Source organism: Nannospalax galili, unplaced genomic scaffold (genome assembly GCF_000622305.1).
Source record: "Nannospalax galili isolate Female #2095 unplaced genomic scaffold, S.galili_v1.0 scaffold888, whole genome shotgun sequence".
Taxonomy (NCBI): domain Eukaryota; kingdom Metazoa; phylum Chordata; class Mammalia; order Rodentia; family Spalacidae; genus Nannospalax; species Nannospalax galili.
The window spans coordinates 143,175-157,201 of record NW_008357921.1 but is presented as its reverse complement, the minus strand read 5'-3'; the positions used below and the strand labels follow the sequence as shown (position 1 = coordinate 157,201).

Here is a 14,027-nt window from a genome sequence, read left to right as displayed (position 1 = left end):
GATTTTTTTTTTTTTTTTTTGTGAGACAGGATTTCAGTAAGTAGCCCTGGCTGTCCTGGAACTCTATATGTAGACCAGGCTGGCCTTGGACTCACAGACATCTGCCTGCCTTTGCCTCCCAAGTGCTGGGATCAAAGGTGTGTACCTCCACACCCACCTAGCACAGAATTTTTTGTTTTTGGTCTTTTTGAGACAGGGTCTCCCTGTAGCCCCAGCTGTCCTGGATTCACTATGGAGACCAGGCTGGCCTCGAACTCACAGAGATCCGCCTGCCTCTGCCTCCTGAGTGCTGGGATTAAAGGCATGCGCCACCAAGCCCGGCTAGCACAGAAATTTTAAATTAACTATGCTCTTAGAAAGTGAGAAAAATTAAGATCATTATGGGTAAACGATGAATTTGCTGGCATAAATGTGACCTGCCAAAAGTCATTGCACACAATATATCAACACATTCAACTATACTAATTTCCCTCAATTAACAATAAAATGTATGACTTTAAATGAAAATGAAAAAGCTGTTATGCTTCGTGAAGGAAGCCAGTGAGTGTATTGAGGAACTTGTCTCCTTGCATTTGGAATGGAATTAGGGGAAGTGGAAACAGACACTCATACTGTGAAGTCCATTTACATGGACCGTCCAGAAACTACAATCCATAGAAATAGAATTAGACTGTTGGCAGGGGCAGAGATGTTAGTGCAGTAAGAGGGTGTATGCTGGCTGCCTCCCCCCCTCCTCCTCCTCTCCTCTTCCTCCTCCTTCCTCTTCTTTTTGTTTCTTGAGAGAGGGTCTCATGTAGCTCAGACTGGCCTCAATCTTGCTACGTAGTGGAGAATGACCTTGAAATTCTGGTCCCACTGCCTTTATCTTCCAATCCTGGGATTATAAGTATATGTTACCATACCAAATGGAAGTTTCTTTTTGAGATAGTAAAAATTTAAAAAAATATTTTACTTATCGTTTTTATTTTATGTGTATGAGTGTATTGCCTGCATATATGTGAGTGCACCCGTGTTGTGCAATGCTGCAAAGGTCAGAAGAGTTCCCCTGGAAGTGGAGTTAAGGATGGTTCGTAGCCACCATGTGGGTGCTGGGAATCAAACCCAGGTCCTCTGCAAGAGCAGTCAGTGCTCTTAACCACTGAGCCATCTCTCTAGCCCCAAGGTAGTAAAATGTTTTAAAATTAATTTTGGTAATGGTTGTACAAGCTTATGGCTATGTGAAAATCAGTGAATTATGAAAAAAAAGTGCAGAGTGCATGTCCTTGTATAGACTCCTATATTAAACCTTTACTACCCAAGGCTTAGGGACCATTATGGAGAGCCAGGGGTGGTGGATGACCACAAAGAAACAGTTTTCCGGGTGGTTGGGAACTTACTTATATGAACTTACAGCAATGGTGACAGCATGCACAAGGCCCATGCAAACTCAAACCAGTCAAAAACCCAACATAGAAGTGGGGAAGTAAGTGGGAAGCACCAGCCTTAGCTGATCACTACTGGCAACTGATCACTGCTGGGTGAGGGAGGGTTAGTCTTTAAGGAGTGATGTTAGATAGATTGACCAGGCTCCAGTGTATGGACTCACACTGAAGGACATTTGGGGACACAAACTTGACTCAATAAGCCTTAATATATATAACAGAATGCATGAAATCCACTGGGAAGCAGATAGGGGAGGGGGTCTAAATATGATCAAGATGTATGAAATGCACAAAAATTCAATAAAAAGAAAAAGAGGCAGTGGCAGGAGCAGACACTTGCACTCCTATGTTTAGAGCAGTACCAAATCTCAGTGGCCACTATGTAGAAGCAACTCAGGTGTCCATCAGCTAATGACTGGGTAAGCAGAGTATGGTATAGGCATACAGAAAAATATTATTCAGCTGTCAAAGGGAAGGCAATGTGACACATGCTATATGATACAGGGGACCCTTAGGTCATCATGCTAACAAACAGACAAATAACTTATCACAGGACATACTTGATTAAATTCATAGAGACAGAAAAGTACTTGCCCCAAATTGGGGGACCAAATAATAGGGATTTGTTTAAGGAAGAGAGTTTCCATTTGGGAGATGGGAGCCCTGTGAAGATGGATCGTGTTGATAGCTATGCAACAGTGAATACACTGAACATCATTAACTGTGTATTTAATATGTGCGAGATGGTAATTTTTAGGTTATACACAACTTCCTACAATCAAAAGACAAGAGTAAATGCTAGGGCTCATGTTAACTGAAGTTAAAATGGAATATATAATGGAAATGGAGTGAGGAATGGAACGGTTTCCTGAGTCTGGCTCTCACGCCAGGACTAGTCACGTGACTTGAGTAGCTGGCTAATTGTTGGTGCGACGGATTTCTCATCTATAACTTGGTATGACAGTCTCTGCACACTGCTTGGGTCTGTTGCAGGACCTGGGAGATGGGGTCTGGGCAAGAGTTGATGGGAATTACCACGCTCTGACACCTCCACTCCAGCCACAGTTTTTGTGTTATTCTAGGCAGGGCTGATGACTTCTGCAGGGCAGTTTGGGTTGCAGCCTGTGTGTAAACACAGAAAGCTGGTGGCTTTTCTCAGGTGAGCTCTGGGAAGGAATCTAATTGTTCTAATCACTCCACTGTGTGTGCTGGATGAACTTGTCTCCCGGAAGTCAGGGTGGCATTAGAGGAAGTGAGAAACCAACACTCATAATTTTCTGTGTTCTGTTGTCCATTGAGGAACCCCAGTTGAGAAAGGCTGGGTCCTGGCAGATCTCAAAGCCCCCCCAACCCCAGTCTCCACTCTAGGCTTGAATATACAAGACACCAGAGGGCCAAAGGAGGCAGGCCTCTAGGCAGGTCCCTAAATGCCAGGCCAGGACTGTGTGACAGGTAATCCCAGTCCATCTTCACTTTGAAAACAGAGTAGTTCCAGTTGTGTCTCTGGCTGTGACATTCATTTAGGGAGCTGCTCCCATCCTGGGAGAGATGGTTGGGAGGCCAAGGTCCTCCTGCCTATGGTTCAGACTGGACAGGGCTGCAGGCGGCTAAGTGCATTTCAGACCTGGCATGGCTGGAGGCGGAGCAGCAGCTAAGTGGTTTCTGAAAAAGGGAAAAAATGATGGGAAAAGCTTTGGGATCCTCAGGGAATCCAAGCTGTGGCAACAGCAGCTGCTGCCATTGCTGGAAATGTTTCCTGGTGTGCGAGAGTATGGCCACAGCCCACCCCTGCAGCACACCGGGGGAGGGGTGAGGACCCTCACAGAGGAAGGAAGTCCATTTTTACCCCATACCAGTCTGACTCTGCCACGAAGAGCAACTGCTCCCAGCTCCCAGCGCCTGTTGGGTCTGGGGTGTGCCTGCACCTAGCTGGTGAGTCCCTCTCTTCATCTGATGCCCAGTGCAGATGTTAGCTTTTAGAATGACATGTAAATACAAGCTGGACCTGCTGTTGTCTGTGTGCGGTTCTGTTGGACTCTTAGGGCCTCAGTTAACCCATATGAAAACTGGAATGGTAACAGTTGCTGCCTCACGGATTGCTGGGGGAACTGAGGAGATGGTGCCACATACTTAAGAGTGGCTGATCTCAGGTACTGGGTCAGTGAAAGCGGCGGCTGTTAGACCCAGTACTTGTTACACTGACTCTGCTGCAGAAGTGAGGAGGCTGCAGCTTGCTGTGGAGGCCAGAGGTTCATGGCTATAGGTTTTCAGCGTGATGGCCTCTCTGGGCAGAGAAGGAGTGCAGGGCTGGGTGGCGGAAGCCTGGATTCCTGCCCTGCCTCTTCTCTCTGTTCTTGGCGGAGCCACTTTGTCATTCATTCCTGACTTGGGAAGCCCCAATTCTCTGTCTTTTCTGAGTTGATGCCTGGGTTGGGTGAGGGGATGGGAGTGATGGGGTCGGCCATGTTGTTCCAGCTTCTCAACATCACAGACAGCCAGAGGAAGATACTCTCAGCGTCCTGCCAGGAGGGAGGCTTTGGGCGGAGAGGTGACTGGGAGAAGCATCCTCAGGATGTGTCTCCCCATAGTCTTGGGAGAAAGGAGTCACACCCTCTCCTTGGCAGTGTATAGTAGCCAGTCTGGCTCTGCAGAGAGACAGACACAGAGGTCAAACTAGGTCTGGGTGGTCAGTGCTTCATGGCAGTCCTTTAGTGCATCTTTAGTTTGTGGTCCTGGCAAAGACCAGACCCCCCCCCCCATCTCCATCAGACAACCAACAGGTCTAAAACATGGCTGCAATTTCCCTGCATCACTAGGAGGTTCATGTCCATGACAACCATGGGTTTGCCTATGATGGATTATCCTGCCTCTGTGTTCTCTCCATCTGTCGGTAAATGCCCCTCTTCTTCCACTCCCACTGCCCCAGTAACTGTTCCACCGTCCAACTAGGAGAAGCTTGATTTCCAATAGGGAATTAGATATAGAGTGTGCAGTGCTGATTCAGAGTTTGTTGACTGACTCAGTGGTGTGAACTTGGGGGCTGCTTCCTATTACCTGGTTTAGTTATATTGGGATCAGTCTGAGGAAGAGGCAGAGACCCTGACCATTTACATTGCTGCATAGTTCGTGGAGACTTCTGCTGGTAGGTTGCTTCTTTTTGGGCTGTTAGGAACTGCTAGTCAGGGATCACTTTATTCTTGGTTTTGCAGCCTGCTTATCCAAGGGGAGACCACAGACATTCTGGGGAGAGTGAGGCATGGAACATGACTTATGTCTTGTACTTTTGTTTGGGGTGTTGAGATTCCTAGGATCCTTGTTTGGTCAAGAGGGTGCTTTAGGTTTGGGCTTACACCTGGTCGCAGGGGTGGGAGTGCCCGATCTGGTCAGCCCCCAGGCCTGACATGGAGTTTGGGGCCATGTTTAACATGTGAGCAAGAGCCCTGCTAGGGATGCTGTGGATCAAATTCAGGTTATTCCTCCTACTTACTCTGTGACCTCAGGCGAGTTATACGTTAACCTCTCTGGGCTTCCATCTACATCTGTGAACTAATTACCTCTTAGAGATGTGAGAATTGAGTGAATGCAGGTGAGTGGCTCAGGGCAGTGTTTGCCTTGTGTATAGCACATACTCAGTTACACTGGGCATTCTTATTTCCACTTGCTGCCTGTCTTTCATTTATTTATTTTTAATTATTTTATGCATGTCCTGGGAACGGAACTCAGGGCCTCATGCAGCCTAGGTGTACCTTCTACCACTGAGCCCCAGCCCCAGCCCTGCTGTGTTTTTAAATCACTCCAGCTTCCCTATACTATGAACAGTCTGTGGCATATCTTTTGAAAGTGTGGACCAGCACCCAGTTGCCATGTTTCTAACTCACCTCGTGGCTACTTGCAGTCATGTCCACATTCTGTTTCTTGGCCTTCAAGGCCTGCAACCATCTTGTCCTACTGTCCCTCTGTCCCCCTGACCTGGTCCCTCAGCCTCTGTCCTGACTGCTCCCCTTCCAAGCCCGGCTCATCCATTACTTCCATGAAGCCTCTGCCAGCACCCTCTTACCCCCTTAGTCCTAGCTAAAACCCAGATTCTGTCTCCTATGGGTCTGACTCCTCAGCTGCAGCACAGTGCAGACAGCTGCTGAATGCCAGGCTGAGCGGATGTAGAAGCAGGGCTCTGTGAGGCAGGCAGTGCTCCGGGATGTAGTGCCCTCCTGATGGACAGAGAGCCTCAGCTGCTGAGCAGACCAGCCTGGGAAGCGGCTAATGCTCAGTTGCCTGCCAATCACAGACTGCGCACTGTGAGGCCTCCCCATTTTGTTTTTTATGTTTGTGGACATCAGACCACTGTTGATTCCTGGGCCTGACCTGGCCACATGCTTGTGCTCAGGGTTTGTGCTGCCTGAACTTTCCCTTGAAAACACATACCTCAAGGGACCTCCTGCTCCTCCTTCAGTGGCTGCTTTCCAGAACTCAGATGCAGCTGGAACATTCATTTTCCCCAACTAATTTCAGAAATAAGGCAGAGGCCCTGTGTCTGCTCGCTCTTTTATTTCTCCCAAGGAAACCAATGTAAGCCTTTTCTTTAAAGAACTTTAAAAAAAAATTTGTTCTTTGAAAATTTTATACATGTATGCAATATATTTTGATCACATCTACTCCCTTCCCCCAGCAACTCCTCCTGGACTCCACCCCCACATAATGCCCCCCCCCTTTATAATTGAGTCCAACTAGTGCTGCCTTTATATACATGGGTGTGAAGCCATCCATTGAGGCATGGGCAGTCTATCAGGGGTCACACTCGTGAAGAAAACTGACTCTGTCCCTTAGCAGCTATCAACTGCCACTAGCTCCTCAGCTAGATGGTGGGGCCTCCTGAGCTCCTACCCCATCCATGCTGGAATTTTAACTGGCTTGGTCTTGTGTAGGCCATGTGTAGGCAACCACAGTGCAGTGACCCAGCTATGTTTATAAGACACTATTTCACAGCAGTCCGGCAACCTCTGACTCTATAATCTTTCTGCCCCCCATTCTGTGATCTGCCTTGGTGGGAGGGGTTATAGCACAGCTTTTTCATAGAGATAGGTCAGGCAAGGTTTCAACTGAGAGGAGGGCACAGGGCACAGGAGGAAGAAAGCAAGTTAGAAAGAGATAGTTGGACTACAAGGTGAACTCTGCTCCAAGGGCCAAGAGGATGGGTAGGCTAGGAGCCTGGTCCCTCATGAGGGAGACAGGGTACGGCTGGTACAGGGATGTTGGGGCTTTGTGGCGATAGCTGTGTCGGTGTTGTATCCTAAGATGAGGTGTCATCTGAGATGTGGGAGGATTTGGGGAAAGTGGAGGCAACAGCACCACAGGTAGAGGCACCATGGGAACAAAGGACCCTGAGCCAGGGCAGACTTGGGCACCAGGGAGTAGATGACCAGTAGATGGAGAGGGAGCATGGGAGATGAGGTGGAAAGAGTGTCAGCTCCCACTAGCAGCTAGGTGCACCGACCTGAGCAATTAGCTCATCTTTAGAGGTTCAGGTCTGAACCATCCCCCCAGCACTATTCGCCTCAAAGTATAGGCCAGGACACACACACACACACCCACCCACCCCAAACCCCTCCTAGCTCAATGGTTACTGCAGCCATGTGGAACGGCAAAGGCAGCTTGGCCATCCTCATCATCCTCACTACTCACTTCCTCCGTGGATGAAGTTGGTGTTGGCTGTTTTGGTTGCTTCTGCACTCTGATCTGGGGAGACAGGCAGAACAGTAATCTTCATCTTTACTCTGCAGACCAGGGAGCTGAGGCCTGGAGAATCTCAAGAGTGGGGCTCTGATCTGTGCTCCAGAGCTTGCTGGTTCTAAGCTAGGGAGCCAGGCCACTGTGGCTGCAGGACCAGCTGGACACTATAGGCCTGCTCTCCCAGGGTCACTGGAGTGGGAAGCAAAGTTCTGAAAACTTTAGTTCTGGGGGTGCAGGGGCAGACTGTTTGGGCTTTTACAGGGTCCTGCTTCACAGGGACCTTGACAAGGAGAGCTGGGAGGGGCTGAGAATATGTGGTCTTCAAGGTGGACACAGGTCTCCTGTGTGTGGCTGCCTGCAGGTTGTGCCATAAAGGATCTGGAAAGGATGAAGAAATGGGCTAGCTTAGACTCGAGGGAATCTGAGGACCCACCCCAAAAGGACTCCTGCCCGGACCCCCCAGATGGAGACTCTGACTCCAAGCCACTTCCAGCCAAGCCCCACATCTTCACGACCAGGAGCCGAACTCGGCTCTTTGGAAAGGGTGACTCAGAGGAGGCCTCGCCTATGGATTGCCCTTATGAGGAAGGTGGGCTGGCCTCCTGCCCGATCATCACCATCAGCTCTGTTGTTGCCATCCAGAGACCTGAGGATGGTTCCACCTGTGCCACGTAAGTCTGGAGGGCTTTCCTGCCAAGAGCCCAGCTGGCTTTGCTAGTGGCAGCTCTACCCATGGGGTAACATAGGGTGGTCTTGCTTCTGGGCTAAGAGTCACAGAGCTTCAGAGCTGGGGAGCCTTCAGAGTTGATCTGGCCTAGCATCTGTACTCATGTGATGTCAATGGGCACAGAGTCACAGATGTTGGTGTGTATATGCTGATCCTGGCTGCTAGCATATTGCTAGGTGTCCAGGCCTAGACTGTTCACCAGCCCCGAATACTTAGACTTCAAGTCCAAGGTCCAGAGCTCCAGTGAGAAGTCTGCCAGCCTTCCTACCTCATCTGAGGCAAGGCAGGGAGTCCCCTAAGCTGGCTGACTTTTGGGTAGCGTGAAGATGCTTTTTTCATTCAGTAGGGGTGATGCCAATCCTGTCTAGCCCTTCTAGGCTCCTGTCTCCTCCTTCCCCCAGAAGGAAGGCAAATGGGCTGGAAGAAGAGGTGACAGTGGCCAAAACTGTTCATGATGCCTACAGACAGGCTAGGGCACATGTGTGCCAGGACTCCTTGTGATACTGGCTTTCTAAACTGAGGGTGGCCTTTGTATGATGTTTTTTTCCGGTTGGTTTGCTTTGGGGTTTAGTCATGTTCCTTGACAAGGCCCAAAGGCCTCAGGGGAGAGCAGGTCTGAGATGAGGATGTGATCTGCTCCCCAGGCAGTCGACCCAGGACTCTGTCCCCACTGGTGCAGAGAAGCCCCCTAGGCTTTATGACCGCAGGAGCATCTTTGATGCTGTGGCTCAGAGTAACTGCCAGGAGCTGGAGAGCCTGCTGCCCTTCCTGCAGAAGAGCAAGAAGCGCCTCACGGACAATGAGTTTAAAGGTGGCCCTGTGAAGGCTGGCTTTCTGGGAGGGTCCCCTTAACCCTGGCTTGGCTCTGACCCTCTTTCTGTCCTTCAGACCCGGAGACAGGGAAAACCTGTCTGCTGAAAGCCATGCTCAACTTGCACAATGGGCAGAATGACACCATCACCCTGCTCCTGGACATTGCTCGGCAGACTGACAGCTTGAAGCAGTTTGTCAATGCCAGCTACACAGACAGCTACTACAAGGGTGAGGTGGGGGTGGCCCAGCTCAGCTGCAGCACATCTGTGCCCTAAGGGGATGCTCCTAGTCCCCACCACTGTGTTGCTGTCTCCTGGTTCTGACACCTGCCTTCTTCATCTGAAGTCTTCTCCTATGGCCCTGTGGGTGTCTGCTGCCTCCTGCCCCTTGCTGTTACACCCACTCCTCTCACTGCTACTGTGCCTTGCTCCTGGGTGACTTTGCCTCCTCTGTTCTGGCTTCAAGACTTTCCTGGCCTCTTTGGGGGACCCTGGCTTAGCCTCCTGCTGTGGGGGTTGTCCAGGTACTTTCTGCTTGCTTCTTCTAGCAATAGCGGCCACCTGCCCAGGGTCCTTCCCTGGGTATATCTGTCTGGGTTCCCATAGGACTATAATCAGAAAGCCAACAGTGAGCATCCTCCATAGGCCAGACAGCACTGCACATAGCCATTGAGAGGCGGAACATGGCACTGGTGACCCTGCTGGTGGAGAATGGAGCAGATGTCCAGGCTGCAGCCAATGGGGACTTCTTTAAGAAAACCAAAGGGCGGCCTGGCTTCTACTTTGGTAGGGAGGCCATGTGGCAGACATGAGGGAGCTAGAGGCCCAGTCATTCAGGGACCAACCAGCCTCATTCCTGGGGCCTACTTGGGACCCTGTGTTGGTTGCAGGTGAGCTGCCCCTGTCCCTGGCTGCATGCACCAACCAGCTGGCCATTGTGAAGTTCCTGTTGCAGAACTCCTGGCAGCCAGCAGACATCGGTGCCCGGGACTCAGTGGGCAACACGGTGCTGCACGCCCTGGTGGAGGTGGCTGACAACACGGCCGACAATACCAAGTTTGTGACAAGCATGTACAACGAGATTCTGATCCTGGGGGCCAAACTCCACCCTACTCTGAAGTTGGAGGAGCTCATCAACAAGAAGGGGCTCACGCCACTGGCTCTGGCTGCCAGCACAGGGAAGATCGGGGTAGGGTGGGGACTTTGGCCTTGAACTGGAGGTACCAGGCAGGGAGGGTGGCTCGGGAGAGGACTGTGTGTGGGGGGCTCTGATGCCAGCAGCTCATGGGGCTGTTAGAGTAAGTCATAGATGCTGTGGGCTGCTGAGCAGAAACTGTCAAAGTTGACATGAGCATTTTCAATTTACAGTTTTGAGTGTCACAGAGATTTAAGGTGGGTGGGGTACAGACTAGGGTGAGATAGAAAAATAGGCTGGTGGTGTTTTACTAGGGTAGACAAGATTTTTGGAATGCCTGTGAGGGCCCTGAGGGGCCAAATCAGGGGCCTATGGATAATATTAGGTCAGGCCAATGGTGGGGGTTGGAGCTGTTAGAATTTGAGGGGAATGGCTTTTCAGTAGTGGAGGATATTAGAAGGTTGTCCCAGCTCATTTAAGGAGCCTGCTTTTAAGACCTTTGTTTTCTTTTTCGGATTTTCTTTCTTTCTTTCTTTTTTTTTTTTTTTTCAGAGAAGGTCTTACTCTGTAACCCAGGCTGGCCTCGAACTTACAGCAGTCTTCCTGTCTCAGACTCTTGAGTGCTAGGATTACAGGTGAACTACCATGCGTGGCTTATTCTTTAAATTTTGATTATTTCCTTCTGACCTGAGGTTTTCTAGAACAGGCCACCTTTACACCTTTTGTTCTTTATACTTTGTGTCTTTCATTATAAAACCCTCGAGCTCATGCCAGTGGCTTGCGGAGTGGTAAGAGCAGAACTAACTGCTAATAGCTTAACTGTCCCATAGACAGAGATTGTAGGCATGAAACAGTAAACAGCAGAAGGGGTCAATAGAGCTTTTGGCCCAGGTGTGATGGGCCCAATGTAGCCACAGCTGGAGTTAGAGGCAGCCAACATCTAGATCTTGATGATGGGAAGGAGTGAGTGGGGTTTTAGCTGGGTATCTGATGGGGCTGGGAAGCCAGGCTCATTTACCACGGGAACTCAGGGTCTGGGTGGGGAAGCAGTTCATGGCCTGGCCCTGGCTGGCTTGAACAGGCTCTCCAACCTGCTGCAGGTCTTGGCCTATATTCTCCAGAGGGAGATCCATGAGCCTGAGTGCCGGCACCTCTCCAGGAAGTTCACTGAATGGGCCTATGGTCCCGTGCACTCCTCGCTTTATGACCTGTCCTGCATTGACACCTGTGAGAAGAACTCAGTGCTGGAGGTGATCGCCTACAGCAGCAGTGAAACCCCCGTGAGTGTCTGGGGCGAGACATGGTGCACCCTGCTCCCCGACCCCCAACTCTCTGCTCAAGCTGTACCTCTGCCTCTGCCTGGTCTCTCATGAAAACCTGCTTCCTGGAGCCCAGGTCCTATAGCCTGTCTCCTCTTCCTTCCCATATCAAACAAACACCAGATGATCATTGGCCCATAAAAACAAGAACATTTCCTAATTATACAGACAAGAGCATCATTCTTTTATATCCTATAACAGTTTTATTTTATACCATATGAAAGTTTCATTTTGCTTTCGTTAGTAGGAATCATATTATACATGTCGTAGAATAACCAATTGTTTTCACTTAATGGCATGTAGATAGCTCTGTGTGAGTGCACAGGTTTCATTTAAAACTTCTTGCATAGCAGTCATTCCACAGTGGGGATGAGGAGCAAGTGTCCACAGGACAGTCAAGCTGTTTGGAGTTGTTTCTGCTCTTACCACACTGTGGGCCTTTGGCTTGAACATGAGGATTTTTCAGTGAAAGATACATGAAATTGGAATTTCTAAATCAAAAAGTATGCCCGCTTCATTTTCTCTCGTTTTATTTATTTATTACACATGGGCTTGTTATGCAGCCCAGACCTTGGAGTCCCTCCCAAGTGCGAGACTGCAAGGTGTGCAACCACCACACCCAGCTGTTCACCCCTATTCTTGATTGCTGTGTGGTGGATCATTTTAATGCATTTATTGGCCTTTTGTGTTTCCTTGGTGGCTCTCCAAGGGTGGTACTGCTTGCCTTCTCCCTTTGGTTTGCAGATGCTCTCGCCATGAAATGAATACATCTTTCCTCTGTTGCTCTTGCTGCAAAGAATGTTTTTCTTCCCAATCTGTCTCTTGCCTTTTAATATCACTTACAGCATCCTTTACTTATACAAGATTTTTATTTCGATACGGTCAAGCTGGTTACCCTTTTTCTTTTATAGCTTCTGTGACATGTGCCTTGCTTGGAAGGCCTGTTCTTTTCTGAGTTATACAGTGGCTCTTCTGTATTTCCTTTTAACTTCTTTCTAGGTCTTTTATGTTTGGCTCTTTATCTAGAATTTCCTTTTGTGTGGGTGTGAGGAAGGCATTTTACTTAATTATTCTGGTTCTAAGTGAAGGCCTGATGCTGCTTACTGAATAGTCAGTCTATCCTGCTTTGAAAGTTTATCTCACCTGTCCCCTCTTCCTAAAGTGATATTCCAAGCTCTGGAAGCAGACTTGGGGGCGGGAGTCTCTGCTCTCAGCACTGAGGGGCTGCCGTAATGCTTCATGGGACAAGATTGCACTTATAGGAGCAGAGTCCACGGAGGGTGAGGCCTGGACTGTTCTGCCCTGTCAGCCCCACCTGGGCTGTCATACTGAATGTGGCTTCTGACTTGAGTCCCAAATCCAAGAGTTCCCAGAGGGGTGGTCTGGTTAGGAAATGACCTCACAGTGGACTGAGGAATTTAACCTGGAGTACAGAAAGCTCTGTAACCATTTCATGTCCCCAAGGCTCTCTGGGGAGCATGGGCTTGTCCTGGGGCCATCAGGCTAGAGCTGGAACCACTGGTGGAAGGCAGACCAAATTTACTCTAAATAACAGATCATCCTCACAGTTAACACTTCTCCAGAGGCTTCTTGAAGGAGTAAGGAGCTTCCTACCCCTAAAGGTATTCAAGCAGACATGGAACAGGGACCTTGTTGGTGGAACTCAAGATTGGGCTGGGTTTGGACTCAAGAACCTGAGCGAGGTTAGGACAAACTACCTTGGGTTCATCATTTCTACATATTAGGCCATGTGAGCCTTAAAGTTTTTGGTTATAAGACTTTGGCCTAAAGACGTTAGCATCTGTAAAATGAAGTACAGGGGCATTGCTACAGGATAAGCCCAGGCCCCTTCACATCTCATGCATTGGTCATTGATACCCCTGCCTGACTCAGGGCTGAAAACATGAGAAATGAAGACTGTAGAGGCCACTGCAGGAGTGGCTGCATAGTAGACTCTGCCTGAGCCTGCTTCTCATCATTATGGGAGTGATGAAGATGATGGCTCTTGGGAGTCAGTTGTTAGAGATAATGGCCCTAGGATGTTGGGAAATGTGAGCACTTAGGGCTTGTCCGGTGATCTCCTTGATCATTATACCTCTGGAGATACCAAGGCCAAGAGGGCGAGTCACTTAAGGAGCCACAGCAGAGCTGGGACCAGTCGGAGGTCCCGACTGTGTAATGGTTCAGATCTCCAGTGACCCTTGAATGCCTGGCAGGCTGGAGGAACATTATGTCTTGACTGTGTGGGTCACATGGTGTGAGGAGTGCTACAAGCTGGTATGGGCACTCAAGGCAGTTTCTGGTGTGGGAGTGAGCCTTACCTTTCTCTGCTCTCTTAGAATCGTCACGACATGCTCCTAGTGGAGCCCTTGAACCGACTCCTACAGGACAAGTGGGACAGATTTGTCAAGCGCATCTTCTATTTCAACTTCTCCGTCTACTGCTTGTACATGGTCATCTTCACCACGGCTGCTTACTACAGACCCGTGAAAGGCTTGGTACGGCCAGAGGCATGGGGCCCTGGTTGGGATTGGGGGTGGGAGTGGGACATTCACCTGAGATGCCTTAAATTCCAGACTCTGCTTGGGACCCCTTCCTAGCTCACTGAGAAGTGGAGGGACCACCTATAGAGCCTTGCTTCTCTGGCCTCAGTCTCCCTTGTTGTAGGCGATCCTGTGCCTGGACTTTTCAAGTCTGTGGTTCTGGGAGGCTGAGTAGATGCTCACTGAGGTCCCTGAGTATGGGGACTCAGGGGTGGGTGGGCAGCTGGCCTGACCTGGGTGTCTACAGGTCACAGGATGATGTGAGACCTGATTCCATTGCCGTCTGCTGACCTGCACTGTTTGGTTCATCTGCTTGTTAAAATTTTGCTCCTTACACCTATGC

The 14,027-nt window shown here is 49.6% G+C and overlaps 1 protein-coding gene across 5 annotated transcripts in view; it reads left to right on the top strand.

The window, feature by feature from the left end:
• Nucleotides 1–14,027, top strand: part of LOC103751981 (sedoheptulokinase) — a 70,290-nt gene that overhangs the window by 39,022 nt on the left and 17,241 nt on the right. For all 5 annotated transcript variants that reach the window (XM_017794996.2, XM_029557461.1, XM_029557459.1 and 2 more), the window contains exons 7-13: nt 7,510–7,819; nt 8,520–8,686; nt 8,764–8,916; nt 9,333–9,473; nt 9,578–9,876; nt 10,923–11,102; nt 13,481–13,639. In XM_017794996.2, the coding sequence (XP_017650485.1) occupies nt 7,510–7,819; nt 8,520–8,686; nt 8,764–8,916; nt 9,333–9,473; nt 9,578–9,876; nt 10,923–11,102; nt 13,481–13,639 (1,409 nt within the window). The remainder of the gene's footprint in view (nt 1–7,509; nt 7,820–8,519; nt 8,687–8,763; nt 8,917–9,332; nt 9,474–9,577; nt 9,877–10,922; nt 11,103–13,480; nt 13,640–14,027) is intronic.